At 35.9% G+C, this 27,681-nt stretch overlaps 1 protein-coding gene and 1 long non-coding RNA gene across 5 annotated transcripts in view; one reads left to right on the plus strand and one right to left on the minus strand.

Moving 5' to 3' along the window:
- LOC150099821 (lachesin-like) overlaps positions 1 to 1,610 on the plus strand; it is a 48,004-nt gene extending 46,394 nt beyond the window's left edge. The window contains exon 8 of the mRNA XM_090403497.1: positions 1,371 to 1,610. Coding sequence (XP_090259623.1) covers positions 1,371 to 1,610 — 240 coding nt within the window. The remainder of the gene's footprint in view (positions 1 to 1,370) is intronic.
- LOC150099820 (uncharacterized) overlaps positions 1 to 27,681 on the minus strand; it is a 607,255-nt gene that overhangs the window by 479,678 nt on the left and 99,896 nt on the right. The window lies entirely within an intron of this gene.

A 27,681-nucleotide genomic window follows, 5' to 3' on the forward strand; every position in this document is an offset into this window, starting at 1 on the left:
GTGGTATATCGATGCATGACAACCTAACTTCAAAGCGAGCATTTATTGCCAACTGTTTGTCGTCGCTATCTGCTCTGTGTGATTGAATGGACGGCTCTTTTTCTTTTTTTTTTCCTTTTAATTTTTTTTTTGAAATTCGGGAGTTTGTTTGGTCTCAAGTGAGTAGTTTCATATTCGTTTTTAAGGGTTTAAACTACAAGAATTTGATGCTGCTGTAGGTTTGTACTTGACATGTAAAGTCGATGTTCGCTATGCTACTTCTGTCCAGTTCTGTCAGTGTGTTATCCACTGCAGTTTCAAATAGGCACATTGCGAGCAAAACCTTCTTCAAATATAGGATTGATACAGTTAGCGACTTTGGCGAGTCTGAATCTAGACGATATTTATGATAAAAAGCTTGGACAGTCGTTTTATTAGTTGAACGGCAAGTCAATTCTATGGTGAGATCTGCTAATAACGATTAGTGTGGAAAAGTCAATCAGAACTCAATTTCTTTATAAAAATTAAGATCAACAATAAAATAAAGCTGGAAACCGACCAAACTTACCCGAAAAATCTTCAGATTTATTAGTTTGAAGAGCATTTATTAATACATTTTTTTTGTATTTTTTAGAAAATTTATAATAAATTTGCTGGGAAAGGTTCATTGGACTATCGACAAACAGATTATTTTCGTGAATTATCAACCTATTATATTATAAATATACAGTCGATTCCGGTTAATTGGGGCAGCCGCTTTTTTGGGCCAAAAATCTCAAAGAACGGAAACCAAACCAAAATATTAATACATAATTTAAACGCTTAATTGGGACAACTTTTCGCTTAATTGGGACAGCAGCTGAAAAGGAATTTAGCAATTTTTGATATATTTTATGGATTTTTCGAAAATATGGCAACACTAGCGTGATGCGAATCAGTTATCTTTCGTCGTGCGTCTGGCAAGTACGCGTCTGCTTAATCCTTAATCCCTTAACATACAAAGACGTCTGTGACACGTCTTTTGTTTATTGCACCAAAATTGATTTTGAATTTTGGTTTCACATATAAATACAACCGAACATAGACGCTAGACACTCTTGTGCCTATTTCCTTTCAGCCGAGAAAAGTTGCCAACTTTTCTCGGCTACTTATCGTTTGCACAATATGCGTGTATCGGCTACTTCGTTTGCACAAATTCATCATTATTTTTCAAATAATGATGAATTTGATCCAGCAAATCACCCTCGCCCAAAAAATTGGTAGAAAACGACCGCTTTCTGATTTTTAATTGGTACGTTAAGGGGCTAAGAATCTATCTTTACTATATACTGTACCTAGTGATATTGATTTATTGTGTCAATTTTATTTAAAAATTTTAAATCTTTGCCAAGATGCCAAGAAATGATTTTACACTTTCAAGTAAACTTGCTTTGCTGGATAAAATTAAAAGCCAGCCATTAAATACAAGCCATCGTAGACTTGCTGATATAACTGGTGTACCAAAATCTACCATAGCGCGTCTCCTACAACAAGAAAATCAATTACGTGAGGAGTGGACATTACAGAAAGAAATTCCAGGAACATCCAAAAGAAAGCGTGTGGAAAAGATCCAGAAGTCGAAGAAGCATTAGATCAATGGTTTTCTATAGTTAGCAGGCGAGGCGTGAATATCAGCGGCCCAGTGTTGAAGGCGAAGTCAGAGGAGATCGCTAAAAAGCTGGACCACAACGATTTTAAAGCAACTGCTGGTTGGTTGTCTCGATGGAAAGCAAGACACAATATCAAATTAGAAAAGCGCACGGCGAAAAGGGCAGTGCCGACAATGTAAGCGCTGAACAATGGCAAAATACTAAAATCCTGTAAAAGATGATATTTACAATGCTGATGAAACCGGCCTCTATTATCGTGCTACGCCAGAAGGCTCCCTGTGTTATAAGCACATTGCACTGTCAGGGTATAAAAGGGCAATGGACCGCATTACTGTGTTATGCTGTGCAAATATGTCGGGTACGCACAAACGAAAACTACTAATCGTAGGAAAAAATGCTAAGCCTCGATGCTTTAAGGGGTTAAGAATAGAGAGTTTACCAGTAGAGTACATGCCAATAGTAATGCGTGGATGACTTCTGAAATTTTTCGGAATTGGCTTACGAATTGGGACGTAGAATTACAACGTAAGCTGAGGAAAATTTGGTTGCTTCTCGATAATTGTGCTGCACACCCTCATTTAGATAATCTAAAAAATATAAGGCTGGAATTTCTTCCTCCTAATACAATATCCTTAGTGCAACCAATGGACATGGGGATAATAAAAAATTTAAAGACGTTATATCGAGGAAAATTGGTTAATTACATACTGGAATCCATCGATGAAAACCTATTAACAAGTTCGTCAACAGCCAGAGAGATCAGTGCAAAAATTTCCATTTTGCAAGCAATACAGTTTGTCTCTGACAGATGGCGAGCTATAAAAAGCAGCACAATACAAAACTGCTTTGCTTTTGCGGTTTAAAACCTTTGGAGGTTCTTGAAATTTTGAGTAGTGATGAAAATAAAGACATACTGCAAGCTCCTATCATGAATAATGAAGAATTTTCAACAACAGATGACAATTTACCGTGTTACGATGAAAATGAAAACTTTGAAGATGCAATTGTTGAAGTCATTAAATCCAAACGTCAAAAATTTGACGAAGAATGCGATGATGAGGATGATGACCCACGTGTGCTTGTAACTAATCGTGAGGCCAAAAAATTTATAGTCGGGTTACAGCATCATTTTATGCAGGAAGGTAATGAAGGAAGCCCTACATCGCACTGTGCTGATTTTGTAGAACTGCAAAATTTCAAAAGCAAAAGACAGACTACACTTGATGCATTGTTGCAGAATTAAAATTTGAAATTGTAAAAGTTATCGTGTATGCATTATTTTTTCTGCACAATTTATAGTACAAATATTTTCTGTATTTTGGTTTAATAAACCATTAAAATATGTACCTAATTATTATTTTTTACCTACTTATTCATTTACCTGCGTATTACATATTTTATTTTAGAATTCATTATTAGTTCGTTTAATTGGGGCAGCCGCTTAATTGGGCCAAAATGGATTAGTCCCAACGTGTCCCATTTAAGCGGAATCGACTGTATTTGTATTTATTATAAATATTCTATTCTAAAAAAAAATTCTATTCTAAAATCAACAACAAAAGTTATGTAAAATTAATAAATCTTCACATCAAAAATTGAATACGATTTCTCAGGTAAATCTGACAAGATTTAATTTAATATTTCTCTTAATCTTCTTTTGTTCCATTCGAATTAATCAGATTAGAAACGTTCTTAACCTAAATAAAAGAAGGTGCTCTTCAAAAAACACATCAGCGTTTGTTCATCAGAATAACTAATTAACATTATTCTTACACTACTATTTCAAGATTTATTGTAATAAGAAATGCCCGCGAACGTGTTTCTTATTACGAGAGAATTTCTTTGTCGGTTTATTTAATGTAATCACCTTTAATGTGCATGAACATTTATTGCGTCATCATCTCCGTTTATATTTATTTCAAATCGACCTTATTGACCTTACTTTTTCAGATTACCAAACTATCAAGAACGATTCTCTCGTGTCCAGGAAGAGCTACGGCGTTCCAGCGACGAATTCACTCCGTGATGAGTCTCATCATTTATCATCAGGTGAGTTAAAGACTTAGAACGGAGTTATTGTCGGATGTTCACATACTGCTGTTCATCACAATACGATCAAATTGAAAATGCCAAGAATACTCTTTCGTCTAAATTAATGAAAATAACTGAAAAAAATCCATTAAAACGAAGGGGAAGCACCGCTTTCATCTGAAGAAGTTATTTTCCGAAGTGAAAACCGTAAAATTTACGATGAGTCGGCTTTATTTAGTATTATTTGACTGTTGGACTATGGTTCATACACACGAGACTTTTCTCAATTACGTGGAAAATATTTGCGGAAGTATTTCAGGAAGGTTTTTTTTATTATTATTATTATTGAAAAAAAATCATAAAAAATCTGTTCAATTTTAGATATGGAATAAAAAGCATTCAAACTAGCAAAGCTTTTTTGGATATCTGAACTGTTTTATATTAACGGAAGTGAAACAGAAATAGACTAGATCGTTCAGAATTATTGTACTTTCGATGCAAATTAGGCTGAAACCAGAGTATTTTGTTTATTTTCCGCAAAACTGGATGCAGAAAGAAAAAACTGATTTTCCGAGAGGACAAACCTCTACAATTAGGGATGCATTTCCGGGAGTAGATGGGAGAGTTAATGGTACATTCATATTCATTCCTGCGAAAATAAAATATATCGAATGAAGCATAGGGGAGGGGGTTTAAATCCCTTAAACTCATTCCTTCGCTTTAGTTTTTGCAATAGATATCTTACAAACGAGAATTAATATTACTAATTATGGGCGGTAGATGGCGCTGGTGTAGATGATGGTAGTTGGTGGATTGAGCAGTGGGGAAAGAGTTGTAGAATGCCCTCCCTCGATGAGTCATTATTATTATTACGTAACACCTGGAGGTGTTACGTAATAATAATAATAATTAGCTTGTAGTGTATTTTATTGTACAATAAAATGACTTTTTTGTATAGAAAACATATCGATTGGGATGAGAAATATTTCAGAATTTACCAAGAATTTTTAATTAATATGTAACGAATATATTTTTTTCGAATCGTTTTTTGAAGAAACTCGGATATATTAGCTTTTCCTCCAGTTTACTTATTCGCAAAATAACTGCTTTTTTTCCATCCTCCACCAGATATTTCCCATTTAATACCTTTATGTAGTTATTATGAAAACATCTTTCCAAATTAGTTCACGCCGGTCCAGATGTGACTGAACTCTCCAGAGACGAGAATATCAACAGAGTGCAGCCTAACTTTTATGTGGAGGCTCAGCGAACTTGCATTTAACAGCTGATTCCATCAATCCGTTCATAACTGACGATAGTCCCTCGTTCTTTCTCTCCAGGGCAACAATGTGAACACACACACATGTGCAAATTCACTTAACTTTAAATATCAGAATATTAAGTGACGTTCAAGTACAAGCGAAGACAAAAGTGCATGAAAGCTTCCTTTTCTCTTACAGAAAAACAAATGAGTCCATCAAAAGACACCAGGACAGAAGAGGAAGAAACCTCCAGAAGAACACAACAGGCGCCAACTCAACGAAGCAAGACAGGTAATTGCATTTAATAACATGCCGTTAAAATAAATTTATGTTTTTGCCCAACAAATTAAGTATTGAACAATTAGTTAAGCTTACTTTACTTTTCGAAACAAAATATGATCAGAAGCATTAGAATACTTGAACTGTTTTTTTTTTTTTTTAATTTTGCTTTTTTTTTTTTTTTCTATCGTTTAGAAAGTATGACAATGCTTTGGTTTATTTTCGATATGAGGTAAAATGTGGAGAATTTGTTAAAGAAGAAAACATTAAGTTAAATTAAACTGATAAATTGTCGCTTATAAGAATAAAACACGAACGCAAATCATTAAGTCTTACTAATATAAAGATAAGACTCGTTCGAACAAAGAAAACAACAAAAAAAATGAATATTAATAAATACACCAACCATTTTTTTCATGACGCAATTATGAATATTTATTATATATTTTTTAATTAAAATTTTGAAAATTTCTGTGATTAACATAAATTCTTCATGAATCAACGGAAAGAAGAAAGAGTCACACCCAGAATCTGAAATTATATGCAAAAAAAAAAAAAGAAGTGAACCTCGGGAACAATCCTTAATGGTTATTAGCTGCTTGTACTGTGAACTACAAATCTAATTGCTTACTCAATCCGACTTCACAGTCACAGGAATACAAGGGACGGGGGGGGGGGGAATCACATCCTATAACAAGCACCTCAGGAAATGCCTTTATAGCTAGCTAGTACTACTTCTTATCTACCAACAATGCAAATAACATATGTACACAATTACACCACGGCCATCCCATAAACTGCTAACAATTTAGGATACTTTGGGCCTAAGATGAGTACTTCTAGCACATTAGAATCGTAGATGAGTCAATAAAGGAAATTTTCTTAGACATAAAACAGGCTTATTGCTTTCAAGAAAATCCACGCCTTTATAAGAATGGTGGTGAATCAAGGGATTAAAATTTCTCCCCCCTCCCCCGTCAAGATATTCAGACATCCATGCCAGAATGATATTCGAATCTGCAGTCTGTTGGTTGAAAATCGGAGAAGGTTACCAGGCCAACGACTTCCATTTATCTTTTGAGTTCTGAATGAATAAACAGCTCTTAACCATAGAAAACTGTTCATCGCATCATCCAATATGAGAAACCAAAATTTTATAGCGGCTTTTATTAACTGGATATCTAAATTTGATATTCAATGTTCTTCTCAATGAAAAAAAAAAAAAGTTCCAAAAATGGTAAAGTTATGTTGATGCTGTCAGTATAATCTTGAGCACATAATTAGTATAAACGAAGTGAAATGATTTTTTTGTTAGGAGATAAATTATGAAATTAAATCAAGTTTAACTAAATAAATGATTTTTATGAATGCCCTTGTAGTCTCGTGGCTCTGCAGAGCTAATCTGTTTTGATTCTGCAAAAGTTGCATCAAACTTTTGCAGAATCAAAATTTGATAAGCTGTTTCCACATTGTGGTTTGCTCTACTGGGTGAAAGAACTGTAGTTACCTATTTGACGTTACTGAATCATCATCATCAATAATCTGGTCCTCAAATAACTCTTTCAGATCAACAGAAACACAACAAAATAACAGAGTCATTGATAATGGGGAAAAAGCAAAACTAAAGTCATTAGGGAACGGTACAACACCACCAATCAAATATACTAGAAATCATTTTCAATCATCTGAGTCCTATCCGAAAACGAAGAGAAAATCATTGAAAAATCACACGCACAAAAGAAATGCGGAAATCTATCACTGTCACTGGGAAAGCGAAGATTATCCAATAATGATTTCTATTATCAAACACAACACAATCTTCTTCCTCCCATCAGCAAAGCACAAACACTGGAAGACACCATACAACTTCTGGGACAACAAACATGCAAAGGTTAATAAAAAAATAATAATAAGACAGCACACTGAGAAAGAATAAGAAGGTCTGGACACTCCAAGACTTTCAGAAGTGCTATCCACAGAAAAAAAAAAAAAAAAAAATACAGATTATAGAGCTAATCGAAGCATCTCTCGAACATTCGTCAAATGCAATGTGTCAATACTGGCTAAAGTGGAAAGCACATACTCTTCATTGACCAAAACCATATGAGAAAGGGGGAAGAGGCCACAAGAGACTATTGCAAAACCATAAGAACTAAAAGAAGAAGAAGAAATATTTCAAGAATTTAAAAGGGCGCATAAAGGCAAATTAATAATTATCGCTAACGCCCACTTCTTGAAACAATTGGAAAAAGCAAAAAATTATATACACAAAAATGAAAGATTAAAAATAAACAAAGTAAAAGCAGCATTACATCTACTCTTGTTCCAGAGAGAGGACAGGATCTAGTGCGAGTACAAGGCTAAAGATAGGGCAGAAGTCCTCTCCACATCTTGGTAATGAAGGCAATTGTTAAGAAGGGTAGCAGAGCCTTTGTAATGGAAGGATGCAACGAACACTTCAATAGAACGATGAATGTGGTTCTAGAAGTCATCGTAGAGGATGGCAAATTCTTCACCGAAAGATTTTCGCTCACGCTAAATTTCGCTTCTTTAGTCTGACTGCCGACTGTCGGCATGTAAGAATCAATGGATTCCTTCTCTTGTAAACACTTGACAGCTAACAGGTGTAAACACACTCGCTAACGAAATCAAGCAATTTACTTTTTATAAATAAATCAAACGACAGCACCTTATATAAAAATCCAATAAATTTCACAACTTTTATGTGGGAGGAGAGATTGGAAGTTCCGTCAGGCGTGCGATACTTAAGGGTCAAATCACGGTACTTTCTCATTCCGATTTACGACTCGATTCAATTATCATCAAACATGTTTCACCTCCTAACCAAATATAATCCATATGCTTGGTGCTCTATCATTTTTCTTCTATTCGCTCATTCCATTTTCTTGGCATAGTAGACGCCTCCTTTATATTCCCTAATGTGAATGCCCGAAATGCATAACCCTATTGCCTCGCCTTCGCCCTTTTCTTGCCATCGATATGTTAATCTCTTCGAAACGTAGTTAATCTTGCGCTACGTGCTATGCACGAGTTTTAGAAAGGTCAAATGTAAGCATACTTCAGTGGGCAAGGTGGTGCCTCCTGTCCTCCCCACCCCATTTTCAAACATCTTAAAAGCTTTCTTTCTATCGTAAAATGGCCAAAATAAATCATTTAGTTTCTTTTTTGTTTCCACATTTTATTTCTTCTTATATATTGTCGAGCTTTGTTCAAGTTTCAGAATTATGCTTCACAGATCTGGTCTGACATTCTTTTCCAGAGGGCGGGGGGGAGGGGGTGCAACGAAGTGAACAAACAGTAACAGAATCGCATCATATGTTAATGTAATACGAACGAGTTAAATTTAGCTACTTTGTGCGCGTGGCATTGGCCGCTACGCTATCTCCTGACTTTGCGAATCATGATTTATCTTTACTGTTCACTCTTCAGACACTAAAATTCATTTCTGTACGCGATGCGACGACTAACAGTCGCTAAGGTAAAGAAACAAACTCAGGTTTCAACAAGAGATAGTATCTGTAGACAACTCCACGTAATTGAATTGTTTAGCTGCAAGTCCCGTTATTACTGTGGCAATAGCTCGTATCGTTGCTTTGATTTATATTTATTTCCTTGAGCTCCTACCTTCCTTAATGCCACTTGAACCGTATGTAGAGTATAAAGGGGGATTAATTATATGGCGTACAGCTTTATGTTTGTGCCTTTCCTCGTGTCACTAATCTGCATGTTCTGTTTATATATTTCTCTTATTAATAAGGAAAACGTTATGGTAGAATACGAGTTCTGTATGTGACTTGCAGTACATCGTATCTGTGTTAAGATTATAACATGTTGGATTCGTTATAACTTAAGCTATCCGTTTTATTAGATAGAAAATATTCTAGAATTTTTATCAAAGTCCATGTGTTACGAAAAACACCTTTAAGTACGGTTAATTATATATCCACCACTAACATAATACGGGAATAAACAATTATCACTTTATAAGCAGAAGAAAGCGAATTAAAATAACTTCCAGTGATAATCAAGCGACCTCTATCGTAAATACTTGGAAGCAATAAAGACACATATTGAATAATGTATTGAGTAAGAAGACAGGCCGGTAAAAGAAAGTTAAATCAAAATAAATAAACATTACATTGTCATCACAATTCGAGAATCTAATCTTGAAGATTTTTCAGGATGTGGTCAGTGAATGATCTTTCATCCAGTACATCCAAAATATAATTAGGAGATAAAATCCATTGAGCCCCATAAACTTCACTGCTTCAGCTTCTAACCGAATCGCTAGTCTTGAATGTAATTATATCTACCTTAATAATTACGATAACCTTTTTATATTTTGCAGTTTTAAATAAATAAGAAAGCAAACCGTTTATACAAATTTACTATGTAAAATACACCATTTTTTAAAAAATATAACTCAGAAATTAAAGACACTATTTTGTGACTGCGATTGTTAGGAACTTTATTGTTCAGTTTTTAACATAAATATAAATATAAATAACGACGTTTGACTCGAATTTGCGAAAATGGAGAAGCATGCGATCAAGTTTACAAAGTTAAAGATATTTAAATATATTGTTCCGTATTCGAATAAGTAAGTCATAAGCTAATTTTTGATTAGCTGGAAGCAGATTTTAATTGGAAGCAAGTTTTTTTACCCCTTGTCGGTCATTTCCATACATATTTAAAACGTAAAATGTAAATATTTATGTGAACTTTTCAAAAATTTGAATACATTAATAGCATCATTGATTTCACGCATTTCTAATAAATAATTATTTCTCCCTTTTTTTCAGCAGGAAGCGGAAGCCAGGGATATCTCAGAAGTAGAGAATGCACGTGGTGGGTGAATGTGATGGTGATGAGCATCTCCCTTCTCTGTCATATCTAACTTCGCCTATTCTAGCGTCTACGGAAGACGTTTCATCCAGAAAGCGGGTACAGTGCTAGAGATGATTGTCACTCATTAGCAATATGGAAGAACCAATCCGTCTTTAAAAATTGAAGTAAAAGAAGAAGAAAAAAAAAAACGCGACAAAGCAGAATCCTGAGGTGCCAATATACGACTGTATACGGACTGTGTGCCGTCACTCGACGGTATTTATCTAGAAACTTAAGATTTTTTTCTGAAATCTGCATCCACGTGCATATCTTATGTTTGTGCTAAGATGCATGTAACTACAGCAGCGAACAAAACACAAGAGACTTCAATACTGCTGTGCAGGCAATACATTTCATCTTCAAAGAGATAACAAGCAACCTTCATCTTTTCTTGGTGCTGTTCATACATTCACTATTTCTTTCCCTAATCGTCTGCTGTGTATAAAAAAAAAATGTAAGTATGGATGGCCAAGGAAGACATCTTAAGACAGTTTACGTTATTTCTTCTTCAAGATTCTCCATCATCCATAATTAAGTCTTAGTTCTTTACTTAGTTCTGCCGCCATCATCTTACACAATGTTATCACGTTGATCCTCTTCATCTTACTCTTAACGAAGACTCTTTCATCGAACTACAAGAATATCCCTTCAGCATGAGGCAGAAAAAACGGACAGACTCACGGAAGTCATCCAAATTCTAGACATAAAATTGAACTAGATGGATTGTGCTGACGAAATAGACTAATGGGCTGTTCTGGCTCAATATTTTGTGTTAAGTCTGGCAGATTCCATTCAAAGGGGGCGGGCAAGGGGTGGGAGATAGTGGTTTATTTTAAAACAGCAGTGTTTTCTTTAAAAAACACGCTCACCTGAAATGTTGCTCAGAGAAAAAAATAAATTGTCATGCATTTCGAATGTCATTTAATGTAATGAAGAAAAAAAAATCATTTAATAAAATTGGTAATAGATGTTTGGAGGTTATATTTCAATGCAATTTAGAAATAGTAATTAAGTTAAATAAAATAAAATTGAATGAGTTTGTTTGTTCTCTGATTGTAACAGTAAAGAGTTACAATACTCCCAAAGCAGTCTTGATGAGTTTTTCTACTGGCAAAACAGATAATTGGTTACGCAACACTTTAACAATATCAGTATGACATCATACCTCGTGATTGTAACAATACTCCCAAAGCAGATTTGAATGAGTTTTCCTCCTGGCAAAACAGATAATTGTTTCGTAACACTTCAACAATATGAGTATGATATCACACCTCGTGATGCCTTAAAAAAAAAAAAAAAAAAAAAAAAAACTAGAACTTTCACTCCCGAGTAACTATGTATATAGTGATGCTAGTTTTGAATAGAAAACGATTTCTAACTAATATAATATTAAAAATATAACTAATTTAAAACTATTGTATTTACAAATGAAAATTAATTTAAATGATTACTGATTATTAAGTTAAAATTATAATTTATTATTAGGAAAATTTTAAAATGCATCAACTTAAGAGTGGAAAAAACTGTAGTCATGCGACACGCATTTTTTTGTTAATAATATCAATACAATTAATACATTTAATATGCATATGAAAAGCATCTTATTTAACTCAATGAACCTGGCTGTTAAAGAAAAAAAAAAGCTTATAACTTGAATGAAGGAATTCTGGTTATTTTAATATCGAGTATTTCTAGACGCATTTTATACGGTTGGTCTGATGAGAGGATGACCACCAGTTACAGTTTCTTAAAACTGAAATGTTTTTTTTTTATTTCGAGGGGGGAGGGGTAATCATTCTTCAAATACCTTATTGGATGAACAGCGATTTGACTATGAAATCTTCTTCAATATTTTCAACCGTAAAAATCTTAACAATTTTCAGATAAACACTGTTTGGAAAAAAGTCAACGGACATCCCCATTCACAAGGTACATCGTGCAATGTAAGGAGTCACGTGTTTGTAGCCGGTATAAATTGGAGGAATATGATGCGCCCAAGTTAGTGCAACTGTGTCCGGGTGAAATGGTTGCGAGAAGTCCACATTCAACGTGTCGGTCACCATTCGTCGGCTCGGCCGACACGTGGAGTTCCGGGCGTCGATTGGAACACGAATCTGCACAAAAACATTCAGAACCTGAGGCTCATAACATGGGTTTCCAGGATAGGACTGCAATATGCACCCGAACCAACATGCAGCATCGTCTTCAGCGGTGCAATGTAAGGAGTCACGTGAGGCAACGAATCACGCTACACTCTCTGCCAAGCAGATAGACTGGTGTGGATGTTGCCGATGCCCGATGAACGTCACTTCGATGAGTGCGTAACCCCAACAATGAAATTTGGTGGTGGCCGTATGATGGTGTGGTCCTGATTTGGTCTCGGACCTCTGTTTCTGATGCTACGAACATTGAACTCCAAGAGAAATCTGAAAAATTTTGGACAATGCAAGGCTCGCTACTTTGCGGCGTTTCTACGGAACTGACCATTCAGCAAAGCTCTGATCTCAACCCTATTGAACATCTGTGGGATCAACTGGAACGTCGAGTGAGGTCAAGGGACATCCGCCTCACAACAATTCAGAACCTCGCGCGTGCCTACAGGAAGAATCGTCCAAAATTCCCGTGGATCGCTATCGTACGCTTGTAAAAAGTGTGCCCCATAGGATTGCTGTAGTCATTGCGTGATAGGAAGTCCTACATCTTATTAGTGGACGCGCCATGGCTGTTTGCATGTTCAGGAAGAATCGTCCAAAATTCCCGTGGATCGCTATCGTACGCTTGTAAAAAGTGTGCCCCATAGGATTGCTGTAGTCATTGCGTGATAGGAAGTCCTACATCTTATTAGTGGACGCGCCATGGCTGTTTGCATGTTCCTCACACTATGGTGTCCGCTGATTCTTTCCAAGCAGTGTATTCCATACATTAAAAAAAAAAAAAAAAAAAAAACTGCTCAAAGATAGTTCAGATTTTGGTTAAAAAGGATCAAATTCGTTGCCCAGTTATTTTTACAGCTATTTTTAGTTGTTACGTCAAAAAGATGTTTGGATGCCCAAATTCACGTCATAATAGCAGCGCGGGAAACACTGCACGCATCAAGACTAAATAGTTTTGCGACTGGTGAGCAAATCTGATTAAAAATAAACCACTGGACCAATCAAATTCGCCCTTCAAAAAAGTCCCAAGTTTCACCGTCGGAAGGAAATCAAATGTTTATGTAATATCTGAACATCTTTTATTGTTCTAAGATGCTAAACAAGGTCTCCCTGGACGAACGCAACCGAATAATTGAACTAATTTTAAATGCATACTTTCTAGAGAAAGAAAAGCAGTTGCAATATTTCTTCGTATGAAAATATTTCAGTTTATCTGTTTTATTTCCCAGAAAGAGAGATTGAAGTATGCAGACCTGATCTTAAATCAGCTCCGGTGCATAAATATTCATTGGTATTTCAGCCACTTGATGCGAAAAAGAAAAAAAAATTAAATTTTGTGGATTCGCGTGTCCGATATGTGCCCTCTTTGAATACATCCATAAGGTAATCCTCCTCCCCTATAACTAATCATTTTATTCCAATCTCTTCTCTCCGTTCCAGTAATATTAACTCAGTTACAAACAAAGCGATTGCTTTCAACATAAATGGCCCTTCCGACTGTGCAATTCCTAAGATCCCGCGAATTCCGATGTAGAAGTTCTTCAGTTGAATGTGAATAATGAAACGAGGTCTTCTGCAACAAGAACTAACAAGGCTATGAAGCCATCATAGCATATAACCCCCTAGCATATATATATATATATATATATATATATATATATATATATATATATGCTAGGGGGCTCCTCCCCCTGACGCCTACGGCGTCCCCCCGTGTTCCGGACTGGACTGGTAGGCCAGTTCTCCTTGAATTCTAATGACCCGAATTTTGAAGACTCGACACTCAGCGTAGCCCCTGAATTTCAAAACATTTCAAATAACTTGACAAAAAACGCGACACAAAAACTTTACAGCCTACATCCGTTTCAAGCCGACGTCACATCCGTTGCCAATTTCAGCTTATCATTTTATAGTACACACACACACACACACACACACACACACACACACACACACACACACACACACACACACACACACACAGTAGAAGTAAATTCAACTACCGTTGATGATTAAAATTGCAAACTGGCTGCGTACCGATTTCCAAAAGTTAGAGATCAAAAGTTCCACTAACTTCCTTAAATTTTCTTGCATTCGAGGATTCACTTTATTCTGATCCACTTATTCTGAAATATTTCCACAACGTAGGACGCATGCAGTCTTAAAACGCTTTCCTAATAAGAAATGAAACAATTTTTTTGAATTTTTCTTCATCAAATAATCTCGATGTAATCAAGGAAATTTAAAAACGGGCAGAAAACAGTTGACTCGATCAAGACAGTTGATCACGTAGTTTTAAAAATCTTCTGCTTTTATACTGGAGGTGGTACAACCAAGTTCCTAATACTCGGATTTAGAAAATATACCGAAGTTCTAAAATATTACACGTCAGTTTACTTCGCGTATTGTCTTCGGCGAAAAAGATTTCCTTAATCTACATCGAGACCTGACTACAGCTTCAGTTGAGCAGTCCTTAGACGAATTTTGTCAAACCATCACCGACTGAGCTACGGAAATCCATGGCTTAGCATGTTGTTACACCTTCTGAGTCTAATGTAGAACAAAGAATTCATTTTGATTAAAACCTTTTACGTAAATGAAGACAAGTGCTTATTGTTTACTAAGCCTAGCGCGAGGCAACAATAATAGGTTGTCATGATAACACACGAATAGCAATCTGCGCAAATTGTTGTTGTCATGTGTAAAGATATCTTGAATGATTTAAGGCTACAAAGAAAACAAGTGATAGGTACTAAACGGTTACATTTTAGCGCATGGGCAGCATAGTAATATTGTGTATTAATGCGCCACTTCATTAAAGGATTTACTTCGTTGAATTTGAAATTAGCTTTTGTTTAAAATAATAAAATAACATAATAAATAAATAATGAAACCATTTTACTTTATATTTAAAATATTTAATTTTCAAAATGGTGTGCTAAACGAATCGAATTACTTTAACCTACAAAAAAAGAAACGTATTGTAATTTAAAAATCAAGTTATTTATTAAAATTTGACTGATTTTATTAACTTTTCTTTGTAAGAAAACTGGAGAATTTTATATATATATAAAGTTATAATATATAAAGCTAAAAACTGCATCAGGCATACCGATGCAGTATTGACACCCACGGCTAACTGTATTGTTGATTGATTGTTTAGGTTTTGCCACAGTGTTATATATCATCCGACATTATCGATTGAAGGATCTTAGGAAAAAAGTGAATATCCGGGGTGGGGGGGAACAGAATACGCACCTCACACCTTATTCGTTCATTGCATACTAAAATAACACATAATACGTTATTTTGATCCTGAATCAGCGAAAGAGGGGATGAGGAGTCCGTCCTTCTTAAAATGAACTGTTTTTATCATTCTTTATCAGCATCAACCAGTAGCAAAAATCAAAACAAAGACAAAAAAAGCGATATATCGCTTTTTTAATGCGAAGGCCTTTCTAAGGAGAAGGGGATCTCTTTGATCTCCTCCTGCTGCCGTAACATACTCACAACCTTTACAGTGATGACCTGCTTTGCAATGCTAGCAACATCATATGGACTGCTTGCGTACCGACAATTTATTTTTTAATTCTTCCCACAGCCCACGAAGTTTGATGCTGCAGTAAAAATACCACAAAAGGAAATCGTCTTCTGGGGACCAGAACTTGTCGATTTCCCTTCTAACACACCCCGTCGAGTGGTAATAAAATAATCTGATGATTGGATTTTTAATTAATTAAGTCACGGAAAAATGGAAAATGTATTTTCTAGTCTGCATTCTCATTACGACATACGAATCCGATCTCTAAAATTCCGATCAGCATAAACCTTAAAATTAAAATATTCTTATGAACTAAAAAAACTCATCCGAAGTAGGCTGTGCTCAACTTCTATGGCCATACTCAGATGAACTAAAATAAAATAGCAATGTGAGGTTATGCACTTTACAAGTAGTAGTAACAGTCCCCCAGATCAGGTCTTCCCCGCCACCCCAGGTGAAAAATGCAGCGTGAGCTTCGCCTCTCATCTCTCAATATTTTTCTCTCACTCCTTTTACTCCCACCAACTTATTTTTCTCATTGAAGAATCAGGATCAAGGACGCAGAACGAAAGAAAAGAAAGATAGAATGAGAAAGATGATTGCTTACAGCCATCCTCCCAGTATTTACCTGACATCGCTTATTTTTCTGAAATAATTCCAATAAGCGATGTGCTTTTTAAGATGTTACGTTTTCAAGGTAAGTACAATGAACTTCGCAAGGCCTGGTGAGGATAATTCTCTTTCTCTCTCTCTGCTAACAAGTAAGACGGTTGATTTCTTTGATCACGACGGCAGCTAGTTAGCCAATAATTGCCATTTCTTAAAACAAACGAAAAGGAAAAACATGATTGTAATATGACAATCAAGGAATCAAGTAGAAGATGGGAAAAAGACACTTAAACAGCGACGTGTTCACGACTTCCCCATAACAAACTTTCAGTAACCTCCCCCCCCCCGCATGGGTAGATGAAAATTCCGATCATTTTTAGTCCTCTATTTTTGGAGGTTTCTTTATCATAGCAATGATGACACTCAACCAGCTTAAATTACTTTCTTTTCATGATTATATTGTTAAATTAATATTCTTTATTTATTTAAAAATGAAAAAGCCTCTTTGACGTCTTTTATTCCCAAAGGAAGTAAGCAGGACTCTTTTCGCCTTAGCTAGCTTTCGAACACATCGCGTCACCATCCTGAAGTGAGAGTAAGCCAAAGCTATCAAAAAAAAAAAAAAAAGGTTTTCGGAGACAGTATGACAGACAACTGCCGCCATCTCGTTGCCCTAAACCCAACACTCGCTTTACTGTCTGTAATAGCGTGGATTCATGAGTTTCTTGCATTTTATTAACTTATTGAATTTTTTTACACTTTTTTTTTATAACCTGATTGTCAAGCAGCCGTTTTGCGAGGCCCTGTGCCTATAAGGCGGCCTGCAAGCTTCCCACTCGTATCCCCGTGGTCCAGTCGGAAGAATTGTAGACCCCCACCTCCAGTCTGGAGTGCAACTGTACATAATTAATTATTTCTCTCCCTCCGTCACTAATGGACTAAAGTCTAAGGACTTCAGGGTGATTAAAATAATCTCCCGAGCAATCAATGTAACAAAGCCAGTCTCTATCACAATTAACGTTGACAATATCTTTACTAATTTCTTCCTTTTTTTATAGTTTTTTATTTTTTTATAAAATAAAAGAAGAAATATTATATGACTTTTATCGGAATGAATTCTTTTCGCATTCTTCAAATATTGCAAAAAACAGTTTCTTTTGAAAATACACCTTTTATTTAAATAAATATGCAATCATTAAAATTTGAAGTTGCTCAATATGCTATTTAAGGATGCCGAGTGGTGATTAATACCCTTGGAGGGTAATGGATGGCAATGCTGTAGCCAATGAAGTTCTAACTGAGGCTCGGCTATTGCTGTTACCCTCCTGCCATGATTAGAGCTTTAATTGCTCAATAACACCTTATCCCTACACTTTTCTCTACAGATACAGATAACGGGGAAGATGAAAAGCATTTTTGCTTCGGCCCTTTAAGCCAGTCCTTATAAGGACTTTGCTATTTGAAATTTGAAAAAATTTGCTCAATACGCTATTTAAGAAAATGCTGAATAAATGGAACTGTTTCAAAATTGACATGTTTATGACAAAACTGATAGATTTGGGGCAATGCACGTTAGTGCCACCTTGTGCATAAAGCAGTGATACTAGTGGAAAGCTAAGAAAACCTGAAAGTACATACGCGCATAGTTCTCAGGAATGAAAAAAAAAAAAAAAAAAAGCAAATATACAGAATTGTATGTGTTTGTAAACAAGACTCCCAAAGAGACGAAACCACCTACTAAATAAAATAAAAAATAAAAAAAAGATCCTATACGTATACGGCTAGAAAGGACAATATTTGAAAGGCTGATTTAAATGTAGGCTTGCTTGGATAGTTCCCTTTCAGTGGCACGCGAAACTAGATATGCAAATCAGTACGTGCAGGGAGGGGAAAAAAATACAAAGACGAATGAGCACCGACGACAAAGTTTTCCTACCCGTCCTGCTTCTTGTCCTACTTATTCTTTCTTTTCCTCATTGCCTTCGTATGAAGAAAGAAAGAAGGAAGAATTAAGCTTAACGAGGTGCTGCTCCATATCGATCGTCAGTGTCAGCAACCCTGGAACCAAGCATTCGAAACGATGGTAGAAAGCCACACGCCCGACTTTGACAAAATTAGAAGACCTGCTTGGTATTCTGCAAGCAAACTCGCAGACGACATAAACAGGTATGGATGAGGCAGACGAAAAAAAGACAATTGTTGCAGTTCTCGCGAAATTCTGTTTATGGCTGGAATCAGAAGACGCTTGTCTGGATACGCAAATCCTTCCCAGAACTCTTCAACAGTCCAATTCGGTTTCACATTATTCAACCGATAAGTTAATAAGATAATGAAAGGTCAGTAAACCCACGAGAATCACATCAACCCCTTTGAAACGATGGTATGAACCTCTGCACATTACGTTTTTTCGAGTTTATATGCATATTCTAAAGTTTCGTTTATAATTCTAATATTAAGGTTAATGCCGAGGCAACTAAGGTCGTCTGATGAATATATTACGTCTGCTAAACACAGGGGGGGGGATTTTATGTCAGAAAGCGAGTATAACACCAATTTTTATTAGTTGGTTAATAAGTTTGGCTAATTTATTAGTGATATGCAGTCCACAATTATGATTTGCAAAACTATACGAAATCAGCAGCATATACTACCATTTTCTCTCTCTCTCTCTCTCTCTTTGGTTGGCTAATAAGTCGAAGGCTTGCTTTGATATTCTTGTAAAACACTGAAATTACCTTTCAAGTGTATGTTTCGATTTCCACGCGAATTCATTACGTTAATGCACGACTTTGGAGTCTGTAATTAGTCAAAGATGTGTTTGATTACTCTCGAAAATAAACAAACTGCAGATATGAGGCAAAGGTTTTATATTTCTTCTAAATGTGCGAAAGTTATTGTTGTTGTTTTTTTTAATAAATTAAGGATTTTATTCCATTCTGCCATGCAAAAATAGGTGTTGGATTTTTTTTTTGTCCAACTGATTTGCGATATATCAAATGCATTCCAGTTGCTGATGTAGTTTGTGACAAAATTAAAAGGTTAGTAGTTCATCCAGGCAGTTGATGTTTAGGTTTTTTATTTTAACATTTCTAGATCGATCTACAAATCTATTGATGACAAGATCATTTAGTTTCGTACGCTGAAGGATTTGCAGAGATCTGCTGTTGCAGTTTAAGGCTTTGTTTACATTGTTAGCAAACAAAACTTCTGCATAATAACAGAATATATGACGTCACAATAGTTGAATTTCGCTTTTCTTAGTAACATGGGGATAGGATGGGTCGCCGTATTTTAGCATGAACTAGGTTTATAAAGAGCCAAATGGAATTATGTTTTTCATGATTAAAATACATCAAAAATCATACATCCAAGAATATACGACTGCAAAGTCAGCCTACGAAGAATCCTGTTATCGTAATTGCATTCTTCGTCATAAATTGAACGCCAGCCAAGAGTCAGACCGCCAAGAAAGATGAGAAAATGAAATAAAACATTTGCAGTGTTGGCTTGGCCGAACATATGTCGGAGATGAGCTACAAAAGTGACTTAATGTAGGATGCCCTAATTTGTGGGGAGTGAAAGTGGGCCTCAAAAAGGTGGTTTGGATTCATATACAGGGATAAAGTAGTAGGGGCGGCTCGTGCATAGGCACTGCGGAACTGCAGCACTCCCAATTTTTCTCGATATATAAATATATTTATTAATTTATTTATATTTGCCTGTAACATTTAATTTTATCATCAACAATCCTATACAATTCTCTTATTTTGTATAAAACTCCATCTTGTAGCACTTAGGAAGGCGAAGGACGCTACAGCACTGTGTTTACCACAGTGTCATATTGCTATGCTACGCGCGCAAGCATATGCACGTCATAGTGTGTAGCGAGCTATTAGCGTAATGCGGCACTGTCCGTCGTGCAGTTCCACTGTTGTTTATATGCAATTTGGGCCAGTAGTAGAGTGTTCGTAGTGCTTATCGTGTTTACTCAGTCTCTTTAAATATTTGGACATTGCACTAAAATAAAAACAATAGTTTTTATTTTAGAACATTATTGGGGTTATGATAATGGATTTTATTTTTAAGTAATTTTGAATTATATTAAACTGTATAATTTTATAGATAATAAACAATATTTTTTCATGTTTATTTTTTTATTTTAATTTTTACCATAATTTGATATTTTATCCAAACACGTATACACTGTACTTACAGTGTGTATGTATATTTCAAAAGTTGCAGCACCCCCACGATTTCAAGCCACGAGCCACCACTGTAAAGTAGGAATTTGGGGGTTTCGTGAATAAGCCGTTGCCAACCGGGATGGATTTATTCTAAGATTTATTAAAAGATTTTCTAAGATCCAAAAGTAGATTTTCTTTGTTTTTTGTTTTACCAGAACATCCGGGTTCTTTGTTACGTATGTCAAAATATCGACTAATTGTGGTTCAATGTTTAAAAAAAATAATAATAAATTAATAAAGCACGTAATTTAAAAGTACTTGTAGTTTGTTTCCCTTCTTAGATATTTCTGAATATCTTTATTTTAAAAAAACATGAATAATAGTCTTCCCCCCCCCGTATACCCCTATCATAAAGTATAGTACCGGTTTGAAAAAATCCTGTTATAAAACTGCCAACTGATTCTGTTCTCCAACTTGCTTATCTTTGAGACTACTTTTATTGTGTTGGAGAGTTTAATATCCTATTAGATGTAGTTAGGCGTTAAGTTTTTTTTTTTTTTCGTCTTCTTCCTCTTTTGAAATAATCATCAGAATATCTGTTGTTAACTGAATAATGAATTTCAAATTAAACAAAAAGCGATGAGATTAAAAATAAATGACGAAATAATTAAATCTTGCATGTTAATTTTAAGCCAGTGGTTTGCTAATTACGCGTAAAACTAATAATTAAATGACCGCAATCTCTGCATTCTTATCGTTTGGAAGATTAAAAAAAAAAAAAAAACCTTTTAAATTGCAAATTCAACGTGCGTCACGAGACCAAACAATGAGAATGTACAGCAACAAACGAATGCAAAAGAAGAGCGTTTTGCTATCAATAATTCTTTGAAAAAATGAATTATTCGAATATTTTGCGCAACAAGTAAAAAAGGACATCAATTTCCATTTGTCGTATTTTTGAATGGAAACAACAGTCGAGGACGACGCATATTCGAAAAATGACATTTTATTGAAAAATGAACGGGAATTTGATGCATTCGAGGGTGTGTTTAATAGTGTTTGCTTGAAAACCTTTCGGTTTCGGAGATGGGAAAGGAAACAGTACAAGATACTATGTTAGTGTGAAACTATTTCACTATTAAACACAATTCCTCAGTACTTCAATTCAATTCTGCGAAATGCACCTGAAAACCAAACATGGTCTGCCATCTCTCGGCAAAAGTATACGCACTACAGTTCTACCCAACACTACCCAAAAACTTAAAACTGAATTAAAAATAGGAATGCAAAATATTTTTTTATATAAATTTTCGATACCAATTAAGCATTACTCAATTATCTTTAAAGCATTCTAATTATCCTTTCGAACACCATCATTCTAAACGTATCCTGGTAAATGAAAGGGAGCACAGTTTCTCAGGAAAACTATAGATGTGAGATGAGGGATCAATCGACCGTGAGATGCGGTGATTGATTCATTCAATCCAATACCCTTGGAGGGTAATGGATGGCAATGCTGTAGCCAATGAAGTTCTAACTGAGGCTCGGCTATTGCTGTTACCCTCATGCCATGATCAGAGCTTTAATAGCTCGATACCACCTTATTCCTACACTGTCCTCTACAGATAACGGGGAAGATGAAAAGCATTCTTGCTTCGCCCCTTTAAGCCAGTCCTTATAAGGATAAGGAAGGAAAACTATAGGACTTGATTGAATCAATCGACCGTGAGATGCGGTGATTGATTCATTCAATCCAATACCCTTGGAGGGTAATGGATGGCAATGCTGTAGCCAATGAAGTTCTAACTGAGGCTCCGCTATTGCTGTTACCCTCCTGCCATGATCAGAGCTTTAATAGCTCAATAACACCTTATCCCTACACTGTCCTCTACAGATAACGGGGAAGATGAAAAGCATTCTTGCTTCGCCCCTTTAAGCCAGTCCTTATAAGGACTATAAGGATAAGGAAAACTATAGAAACCGAGATGGATCTATCGACCGTGAAATGCGGTGATTGATTTTATATGAGATGCCCATATAGGGTAACGGATGGCAATGCTGAACCAATGAAGTTTAACTGAGGTTCGGCTGTTGCTGTTATCCTGGGTTAATGAGTTCGCTCTCTTAGGTTTTGCCCTAAGGGAGCACTTTGAGTCTCCGGGGAAAGTGTTCTCCGGCACGGCCCGCTGAGGGGTACTTGCCGGTGAATTATTTTCCTCGGAATATGAGCGGTTCTGCTCAGTGGTCGGGGAGCCCGTCACTGAGTGGAACCAACGCTGAGATTAGGACGGTCTTTCGCCCACTATGGAGTGGCCTAGAGATCGTCCGTATTTTTGAGATTTCATCTTTACTTACATAGTCGGTGATTGATTCATTCAATCCAATACTCTTGGAGGGTAATGGATGGCAATGCTGTAGCCAATGAAGTTCTAACTGAGGCTCGGCTATTGCTGTAACCCCCTCGGGTGATGAGTTTTTGAGTTCGCTCTCTTAAGGTTTTTGCCTTAAGGGAGCACTTTGAGTCTCCGGGGAGGGTGTTCTCCGGCACGGCCCGCTGAGGAGCTTTGTCGGTGAAGTATTTTCTTCGGAATTTGAGCGGTTCTGCTCGGTGGTCGGGGAGCCCGTCACTGAGTGGAACCAACGCTGAGATTAGGACGGTCTTTCGCCCACTATGGAGTGGCCTAGAGATCGTCTGTATTTTTGAGATTTCACCTTTACTTACATAGTCGGTGATTGATTCATTCAATCCAATACCCTTGGAGGGTAATGGATGGCAATGCTGTAGCCAATGAAGTTCTAACAGGCTCGGCTATTGCTGTTACCCTCCTGCCATGATCAGAGCATTATATAGCTCAATAACACCTTATCCCTACTCTGTCGTCTACAGATAACGGGGAAGATGAAAAGCATTCTTGCTTCGCCCCTTTAAGCCAGTCCTTATAAGGACTTGAGGAGGAAAACTATAGCATGGATTGCTCACAGCTATATGCAAATACCAGCTGAATGCCTATTTATATTTATACAAGATTTCCGCATTATCAATAACAGGCTCGGAGTAGAAATGAAATACATTCTGAAAAGCATGTATGAAGTTTGGGATCGAGTAGTGGTTAATCGATCTCTGCTACACGATCTACTCCATCTAGTTAATAGGAAAAAGCACCCAATGGCAGAACTTGAGGAATCTTCCTCAACCATTTGATAATGTTGAGCATCCCATCCTGTACCGCATCCTCCAGAGAACTTGGGGAGGGGGGGGGGAAGCAGACAAAGGCTGTTATCCTTCATTGAAGGAGCCTTATGTCAACATAAGTATCCACCACCTAGTCAGGGGATTCCTATCAGATTCGGTCAAAATGAGTCAAGCAAGGTTGCCCTCTTAGTCCGTTTGTTCTTTGAATTGGATCTTCAATCTTTCTTGCAGGAAGTTGACAATTCACGTGCTGAGATAACAGTTCCCTCAACTATGAAGGAATCATCATCCCCTCAAACCAACTAACAGATTAATTAATGCTGGCGCTGGAAAGACAAAATTAAAACAGGTTTGGACTAACCCCTAAGAGATCACGTCTCGCTATACTTGGAATTCCCTTCTCCACTTACCCAATATTACCAGTTCAAGAACTTGGAAATGTTAGAAGACTGGAAAACACTCTCCTCTTCTTCTAAAGCCACAGTACTCAAAACCATAATCTTTCCTGCTCAGTTGTACATAATAAATATTACAGACATCACAAAAGCTGAAGAAAAGCAATTATATAGCAAGCCTGTGCAATTTTTTTTGTCCAGCCGAAATCAAGAAGTTAAAAAGGAATTTCTTCAACTGCCAAAGAAGCAGGAGGATTTGGATTTCCAGTCTTAAAATTCTGCTATTTAAGCAATACAGGCTCAAAAATCCATAAAATGTTGCAGACCAATCACGCATGTGCAGACCTTCTCCAGTGCTATTTTGGTTTTCATCTTCTCCTTTTCGGAATAAATAATAATAAAGGTTCAACGATCGGACTGTTCCCGAATACTACAACAATCATCTGGCTATGACGTTCTTTCTATTAATGAAAGCAAAGCTTGGTACTAAGAAATGTTTAACCTCTTTCGCCACGAACTTCCACAGTTGGGTGCTAACAACAAAACTTTGTCTCATAACTCACTGGAGTTCCAAGGATATCTTAAAAGGAGGTCATCTTCCGGTAAATGTCATCAAATTGACGTATTTTAACATCGGAGATCTAATCTGTTACCGATTGGAAACAGTAGAAGATGCATTCTACAACTGCCCTCTTGCCCTGCGTATTTGGAACAGATTACGTAATGTGTTGGGCATTCCACTATTTACAACAGAACGGGGTTTTTAAGCAGGGAAGGGGGTCCCTACCCTGTCAGCAATGGGAAGAGAATTTTGATTTTTATAATTAATGAATTAAAGTACCATTTATGGAAGGTCAGAAAGAAACATGGATTTGAAAACCAGCAATACGACATCCAAATGCTTTAGAAAATTGTACTGTGGAAATTTTATTGTTTTACGGGCAGAACGATTTTTGTATTTAGAAAGAAGCATCCTAGGAGATATCAAATTTATCACGATGGTGTAGACCACCCACATTATGCAATATTCACCAAGGGGAGATAAAATTCTGTCTAGTCTTCTATGAGAGGTTTTTTAAATAGTTCCATCCTCTTAATTCAATGTAGTCTTATGGTGAATTGCAGAGATGACTGGAGAGCAATCCCAGGTAGAGAAGGCCAACTCAAGGCGGTTAACCCAGATGGAGTTAACCACCTGGCTATTAGTCATCTTTGCGCTTTAGTTTCAATTGATCTTTGGGTTGTTCATCTGCATGAAACTAGTGAAAAAAAAAAAAAAAAAAAAAAAAAACATAGCTTTTGGCTACATGATGATATAAAACAGCTGAGGCCTTTTTCCCCCCTATCTTTCGTACTATCCATCTATCTTTTGTTTCTCTTAATGCTATCAGGCTCTCTTGTATCCCTATATTAACTATTCTAGGCCTACGTTCTCCCTCTCTCTCTCTCTCCCAATACTTTTTTTTCGATATCATATTTCCTTTTACTGGCTAAACGGTGTTTAAAAATTCGATCCATATCATGAAAACCCCACGTGCATTATGTTCATAGACTGAAAGTAATTCTGAGATGTCGCAAAATTTTCAAACCGAAGACAAGATTCTCCAAACACGATTAATTTTCATATTCTGGACGATCTTTCCTAGGAAATATACACACACTGTTATCACAATTACTACATTGTCCGCATACCAATGAGTCAAGTGAATTGCATTATGTGCTGCCATCTATTAAAAGATTTTTTCCCTAAAAATCGTAATTTGAACACACTATTTTAATAACAAATACACGACAATTGACCAATAGAGAACTTACATGAAACATATTCACTATAAACATTAACTGAATTAAAAACGGCAAGGAGGAAGCAATCATCCCTCATTCGTAAAAGAGCCAAAAAATTTTTAAGTTAACATCAAAAACAAAATTATCATTTTATTATAATATGAATTAAAAGTTTGAAATAATGTAATTAGTGAAAAATACGAATTACTGAAATATAAAGTCTTAAAAACGAATAAATACTTCACAATATTCCCCCCCCCTCCTGTAGTCGACCCAGATTGAAAAAACAAAAATTACATTTTACAGAACAGTATATAACCATTCAATTATGTTTATCATTAAGATAACATTTTATATAAGAAAAAAAAATGAAATAAATAAAACTGAAGAAATGAATACCATACTTTCTCGACTTTTTCGGTAATTCCATGCTTTTTCTTCACGGCAAACTGCTTCCCGTTTATCTCAATAATAAATTAAACCAATTTTCTTAAGATAACTATTTAATACACCAACGATATTCTCCCAAGAAAAGATATAAGAGAAACAGTAGACTGTATTTTGTAGCATACTTTTGAACTAAATAGGCACTTTTTTAGTTCGGTATAGTACAAATTTTTCCCTAGCTAAGCATTAACTCGCGCTGAACTGTGCTGCCATCTATTGCAAATGACTGAAAATAAAATAGCGAAAATATCTATAATATAGTTGGGCATTACACACATTCGAAATTCCTAGACAGTGATATGCATGTATCTAATAATAGAGCGATTACAAATACCTAATTGGCTGTTTTAAAAATTTACTTTTTAAAATTACATATTAACAATCAGTTCGATCCTATTGATATGAATTTCTATAGTCTTTTACAGTTCCACTATGACCAACATTTTGAGTGACATTTTTCTTTAGATTTATTTGAAAGCGTTTAGAAAATGCAAACACGTTTGTTGTATTGTTGGAATATTCGCTAATTGACAACAATAAGCAACTCGCGAGGCTTCTTTTTTTTTTTTTGGCGTTGCTAATTTTTACTAATGGGGGATATTTATTCGCCTTGATAGAGCAATACATTTAAAAAATGCTATTAAGAAGTAAATACGAAACGTATTTTACCACAAGAAACTTAATTACTTTTTGTTCTCACCCCATTCCCATTAATTTACCCGCTGCTCAATTCCAAGGTTAATTTAAGCTCCAGAACCCCACTGCTTGTATTTTTTTGCGTATTTTTCTCATTATAAATATAATAATGATACATGCGACTAATTAACATATAGCACGCGATGAGGGCTTATTTTACGAACTACGTAGGATAGAGTCATTATCATTTGTTTGATTTTGAGTGTCTTTTTTTTCCCCTAAAAGATTGCGCTAATTCCGGGCATACACTGGAGAGGGGGGGGGGGGGGAACATGGATGCTTCATTCAGATATAATTACAGTATCTAGCCAACTTTCTTAAAATGTAGAAATTATTCAATTTATTTGTTAAACTTTTTTAAAGTTTCTGAAAGTCTAATGCTTTTTGATGAAAGCTATTCGATTATGATGCAGACTGGTTATTTTGTTGCTTGGTAAATAACTGCTAAAATAATGGTACGTGTTGCGCCATCTATTGAAAAACGGATTGACTATTTATTACACAAATAACAACAATGAAATTATGAGCTGAAGACAGCGAATGAAAACAGCAGACAATAATAAACGATTT

This window comes from Typopeltis vanoorti, chromosome 14 (genome assembly GCF_054136105.1).
Source record: "Typopeltis vanoorti isolate ZY-2024b chromosome 14, IOZ_Tvanoo_1.0, whole genome shotgun sequence".
Taxonomy (NCBI): Eukaryota; Metazoa; Arthropoda; class Arachnida; order Uropygi; family Thelyphonidae; genus Typopeltis; species Typopeltis vanoorti.